The 6,385-nt window shown below is 40.0% G+C and overlaps 1 protein-coding gene across 1 annotated transcript in view; it reads right to left on the bottom strand.

Moving 5' to 3' along the window:
• The window catches only part of UGCG (UDP-glucose ceramide glucosyltransferase), an 18,396-nt gene extending 17,708 nt beyond the window's left edge, over positions 1-688 (bottom strand). Inside the window, exon 1 of the mRNA XM_019517052.1 lies at positions 506-688. Within this exon, the coding sequence (XP_019372597.1) occupies positions 506-673 (168 nt within the window). The 5' untranslated portion in view covers positions 674-688. The remainder of the gene's footprint in view (positions 1-505) is intronic.
• Positions 689-6,385: the final 5,697 nt, after the last annotated feature.

Here is a 6,385-nt window from a genome sequence, read left to right as displayed (position 1 = left end):
CCTCACTTATAGAAGTGACTACATTCATTAAGTAATATTTTCTAACCAATAAAGAACTAAAACCATTAATCATTCACTAATATCCCCAGTGCAAGTACAGCACAACCAATCTAAACTAAGAGAACTTTGGGCTTGCATGCAGGAACAGCCACACCAATAATTGTACCTTGTTGCTCAGCAGACATCAAAAAGAACTGTATTCATTTGGATGAAGGACTTTTCAAACAACATTATTTAAAATTAGTACAATGAAAGCTTTGCAACAAACAAGCTATGTCCTATAGACTATATGAGATTAAGAATCTAAAAATCAAAATTACCTTAAGAACAAGTTTAAGTAAGAGTTATACATCATTATTTGAAGCACTAGATAAAAAGTTGTAAGATGTTCTGGCAGAACGGTGAAATCAGTGTAAAAAAAGTTATAATACAGCCTGACCATTCTAGCAGTTGCAACAGAGCCTACCAATTCTACTTCTTAAGAAATTATAAACCTGGTACATACTTTTGGGTAATCCAGCTCAAAGAAGGTTTCTAAGTTGTTGATCAGGTTTGGATCCACACCTTTTAATGGCTTTAGAAGGGAGACACCAGGAAGCTTGCTATACGGCTGTTTATCTGTTGCTTTCTTGTTGAGGTGGAGACGCCTGCAAAAAACAATTGCATATTCCATGTAGTAGAGAAAATGAGGATGTCTCCAAATGTCATCTAAGAATTAAGTAGTCAAACATACCAAGTTAAGGTTAACTAAAGTTTGAACAAAAATGGTAAAGTCTTTTAATTATGCTGCTTGTAAAAGAGAAGGGATATTTAGAAATAGTTGCCATGTTCAAAAAGATATTTGGGCTTGTAGTGTACTGGTAAAACTGGAAAAGCCTTTAACTTCAATATCAGTTAATCTAGTTTGCTTTAATATTCCCTCAGCACTACCAGTCTGCACAAGCAGAAAATGAACAATACTAAGACTTCCTAAAAGCCCACATTAGCATTTAAATAGTTTTTCTGTTTATTTTGAACGTTTGACAGTAGATCTAGTCAGTGAAGTTATAAAAAGAAGTGACATAAATGAACACGACGATTCTAGGAACACCTTATGGCATATGCGCTTGACAGCATTTTCAACCTTTCCTCCAGTACTATCATTGTTCTTTAAAGAAAACTACTAGTGAAAGATGAAGTATAATCTCTTCTTATGATTAAAATTTAATTTTTACTTCATTCTTGAAGCATTCAATTTGAAATTATTCTTTTCTTGATCAGGGAAAGAAAAAAGAAAAATATAAAATTTACTCTATAACATGCCACATAGCTGACTGTTTTACAATTAGAGCGCTGAAAGGTTTCTCTCTCGTGCCTAGAACCTGCCAGATCCAACAGTGATTCAGGAGAATGTGTTTGGTCTCTATCCCCATATGGTTGGTAGCTGCACCTTACTGGGGTTAAAGAGAAGGAGTATGAATCAATGACCAGTATCATATTAAAAACAATCTGAGTGCTTTCTTAGACTTTAGGAAACCCTCTTAAAATTGCAAACTGAAAAGTATTTTGAACCCTTCAAGAAGCAGCTCTGCAAAAGCAACCTTTAAAGATACCCAAGAGATATTCATTTGCTCTTTTCAACCTGATCTAAATCGCTCCCATCACAAGGAAGAATTCCTTTAGCATTACATCCAGGTAACATCTGTTCATTTCAGGCATACTTAAGATATATCCTTAGACACTTAAGCCACCAGTCTAACACCTACAGAGAAGTGACAGAATTACAGTACAATGACTTCGGCAGAAGAGTGGTATTTTAAACTAGAAGATTTTCTGTTCCTAGACCTTAGCTTTCTTTACCAAGTTTTTAAATAAACACTTAAGGGCAAGGTAAGGAGTATCACATACATACACACAAGCAAGCAAGCTTTTCCTTTTTGTGACTCAAGATACACAGCTACTTATGGAACAGCTAGAGGAAAGAAGAAAAGATGAAGACATGCAATTTGAGGACTACTGAGTGCTGCTCTGGCTACTTGCCAAGAATCAAACAGCCATAGCCTTTTACTCAAAAAAGTGAAAGAGAGAGGACATACAAATCTAATTTTGTGTCTACTTGTTCTGGGTTTTTTGTTAACCTCTTTACAGCTGTTTGCAATAACAGTTAAAAGGGAGGAGGGCACTTCAGTTCTACAATGTGACCTTAACAAGCATATTTTTTCTATGGCTACATGCAAATACGAAAAGGAAGAAGCATCATAAGAATGGACCATCTCGACTTGAAGATGTATGCAAGAAAAAAAAGAAAAGAAAAGAAAAAGTGACATAAAAAAAATTCAGATTCAGAATTAAAAAGTGAAAAGAGAACAGTGCTAGAAAAGAGGACAGTGCTAATACATATTTAGCAGTTACAAACAGCTCAAAGTGATTTTTTAAAACCAGAGATATTACTCCCATTTTACAGATGTGAAAATTGGACTTGGGATGCTTACATGATTTCCCACGTTTGTTCTGCCAGTTTGGGAAGAGATAAGAAATCAGTGTTATGACTAACTGATTTTTGTCAGAGTAAATGATGATGGTGGGGTTTGTGATTTACATTAATATAAAAATGTAGCTGAACAGGAATTTGGTGATGACACTTCTTTGCCTTAAGGCTAGGGACAGAAGTTACACATAAACCAGTTTAAGTGAGCAGAAACTGGTTTAAACCTGTAACAGAACAGAAGCTTAGTGCACATAAACCAGTTTCAAAATGGCTGAAACCAGTTTGAGATAAACCTGGTTGAATGTAGCATCAGGCTTTTGTCCCAGACTCCTTCCTGGTTTTAAGTTAAATCAAAGTCCCCTAACATCCCAGCATGCTCTGCAGCACCAGGCAGGGCTGTACTCTCTGCTCCAGTGGAGGAGGGATGGCCCCACCCCTCTGCTCCCTAGGCAGAGCATGGGCAGGTAGGAGAAGGATGTGACCAGACACTGGCCCCCTAAGGTGAAGGGGGCAGGGAAGAGGTTTATTCCTGCCCTCCTCCCCTGTCCCACCAGTACAGACCTGCCAGGCATTTCTCCGCTTGCTTCTCCAGAGGGGGAGGGCGTGGGATGTGGCAGCCACAGCAGTATGGAGGGGGTTTAATTCCCCCCTCTCTGTCCCACCAGCACAGACCTAAGTCTAGGTCCACCTGGCACTCCCCCCTTGCTGCTGCAGAGGTGGGAGCATGGTCAGACCCCAGCTGGCATACCCCCCTGATGCAAAGGGGGCAGGAAAGGGGTTTATTCCCCCTGCTACCCCGTTAGGACCACAGGCAGGGTCTGCCAGCCCTGCCCTCTGCCTCCAATGCTTGCTCCCTGTGTGGGGTAAGCAGCAGAATAAGCTCTTTTCCTGCCCTCTTCACTAGATGCTGAAGGGAGAGGGGAAATAACTCCCTTCCTTGCCCCCGTCACAGACGGGGGCCTTAACAGCCAGCCTCTGGCTGTGCCCCCACCCCAACCGCTGAAGTAGTGAGCAGGCAGGGATCTTGATGGGGGCAGCAGCCCATCATGGTTTTCCAGGAGTGCAAGACTTTTCCCAGCAGGTGGGCTACACTGCAGGCAGGAACGGGGTGGGCACAGCTGCCGCAGACTGCGTGGGGCAAGCAGCAGCACCAGGGCTCAGAGGGGTGGCCATAGCCCACCAAGCTGTCTGTGACAGGTCTACCCTCCCTGCTCCCATCTCCACCCACAGTGCAGCCTCTCTCTGCCCCACCCCCTCATCTGCTTTTGCCCCACCAGGAAGAGACTTGCACTCCTAGAAAACCATGACAGAGGCTGCTTCCCCCATCAGAGTCCCTCCCCCATCACTGCTCCAGCGGCAGAAGCAGGAGCACAGCCAGAGGCTGGCTGGCATGGGCCTCTTAAGCAGATGGAGGTTATTTCCCCCCTCCCTCCAGCATCTGGCAGAGAGGGCAAGGAAAGGGCTTATTCCACTGCTCACCCTGTGTGCCTGCATTTCCTGAGTCAAGCGTGAAGGTCTATTCACTTACAAATTAATTCAATCTAGGCAGGTTAAACTAACCTGCAAAGATTGAATCAATTCAGGCTGTAGCTTTTTTAATGTCTGTCCCTAGCCTAAGTGACTGCAGGGTGGATTTGATTTAAATCAAATCGATTTAAATCATAAATTTAAAATCATCAGTCAGGAAGCCTTGACGAAGCCCTGATGTAATTGTTGTTTTCTACAAAAAGTGCACACTTGTTGTTTGATATCCTTTATTCATTTAGCTTCTTGAAACTGCACTTTTAAAGAAAAGTAATGGCTTAACTGTCTGTACACAAACTTGCAGAGACAATAGGGCTGATGGGTAGGTAATCAGGTCTGTTATCTCTCACCTCCATATACTGCTGTGAACAAGGATGTTATCTCTGGAAACAACAAACTCCCTATGCCTGAAGAAGAGCATTTGTGCCTGAAAAGCTTGCAAAGAACAATTTTTCAAACTATTTAGTTGGTCTAATAAAAGATATCACATCTACCCAAATAACCTTGTCTGCTTGCGGTCTCTGGAGAGACAAATCCACAGTTTGAGAACTGAAACTAAGCATCACAGAGATGCTTAATGGGCTTGTCTAAACTGAGCACTGAGTCCCACTGGGTAGAGTGGTTTTCTTTCATCTTTACTATGAAGCCCCTGGGAACCCCATAAGATTGGGCCCCTAATATAGTCCATGGCCTGTTGTGATCTATTTATAAAACTTCTAAAAAGGTTACATGATTATATTGTCTCAAATAATATACAATTAGAAGGTATAATCCCTATTCCATGATGACATCTTTGAGCTTTAGCATATCTTAAATTAACGCTATCTTTTTATAAATTAATATTTTTAAAAGCATCTTAAAAAAATAAATACAATTAAATAAAAAAAATCTGATTTAAATAAAAACAATCAGATTTTTTTAAATGTTTGATTTTTATCCACCCTGAGTCACTGGGATTCTTTAAGAAGCATTTCCAAACAAGGGTTCACGTAAAGCAAAGAACCAGAGTTAGTATGTCCACCATACACAAACAAAATCCAATTTCTTTGAGATTTTTTTCACTGTAAAATATGCTTGGTGTTCAAAACAATCTGAAGCAGTGAACCTATTTTTGGGAATGGTAAAAGAATTAGTGGTATCCATGTCTTTCCATCACCTTCCTCTTCCCCTTCCACCTCAAGTAAGAATATAATAATACAGAGATACAAAAGAAGCAAGCATACCTGTATCCACATACTGAGCTGAACCAGCATTAGATCCTGTAGGAGCTCTAGTACTGCCAGCTCTAGTATTGCCATTATTTCCCTCATTAAATACACTTTTCAGGAAGTGCAATGTGGAGATTAAAATAATAATAATAATAATAGCAATGATAATAATAATGATAATAATAAAAAAATAAAATAAAATAAAAAACCCCACAAAAATTAGTCTGGTTTACAACAGAGGTCTCATCACACCAGAATGCGTGTAAAGCAGTTGGCAACCTTTTCAGGGGATGGGCCAAATCCAATGGCTCTCATGACCCACCTACGTACAATGGAAGAAATCTGCCTCCAGCACAGACGCACAGTTCTGTATGCTTTCAGGCAACTGGTTGATACCCTGAAAGTATTCTTTCAGCAGTACAATCTGAAAGATTATGAATCATTTCCATGGCTTCATCCCCTTTAACAAACAAACAAGTTCATTGCAGCTTAAAGTCTTGTTTCCTTGTAGTTGAAAAGATAAGATAAGTAGAGATGTTTCAGAAGTGTCACTCTCATTTGTGAATTTCCTCAACGCAGGTAGTAAAACTAGGCGAGTTCATTTTGCTTTGAGTCAGTAGACAAGAGCCAACAAAGGGATAGTTTTGGTTGCAAACCACTTAGGCACTACTTAAATCCACCACCACTTGATGTCCCAACCCATATTTTTAAAATGCCAACATTTTCATTTAGGGATGTATTTGGTAGCCATGTTGGTCTGAAACAAAAAGAAATGCCAAGCTCTAAAACTCTTGGTTCAGAGAGGATACCTTTTATTAGACCAACTAAAGAGATCGCAAAAAAAAATATATATATCTTTGTGATTTGGTCTAAGAAAAAGGTATCCTTTCTGAACCAAGAGCTCTAGAGTTTTGCAACATTTTCATTTATATCCTGATTTTCCTTCCAAAGAAAAATCTGACTCACACAACTACATCTTTTTAGAGGCAAACTACCTCATTCAAGTATCTCTCTCATTTCAAGGCTGTTTTCAGTATCAGAAGAGTTAACAGATTAGTTTTTCTGCCATAGATTACATCAGCCTCTAAAATGTCAAAGACCCCTCACCCCACACAATTAACATACCTCAAGGGCAACATTGGGGGGGGGGGGGGGGAATTAAAAGGAAACCTGAAAACAAAAAAAA

Source organism: Gavialis gangeticus, unplaced genomic scaffold (assembly GCF_001723915.1).
Source record: "Gavialis gangeticus isolate Ggan-Ray unplaced genomic scaffold, GavGan_comp1, whole genome shotgun sequence".
Lineage (NCBI taxonomy): Eukaryota > Metazoa > Chordata > Crocodylia > Gavialidae > Gavialis > Gavialis gangeticus.
The sequence above is the reverse complement of the archived record's forward strand: the minus strand, read 5'-3'. Positions and strand labels throughout refer to the sequence as shown.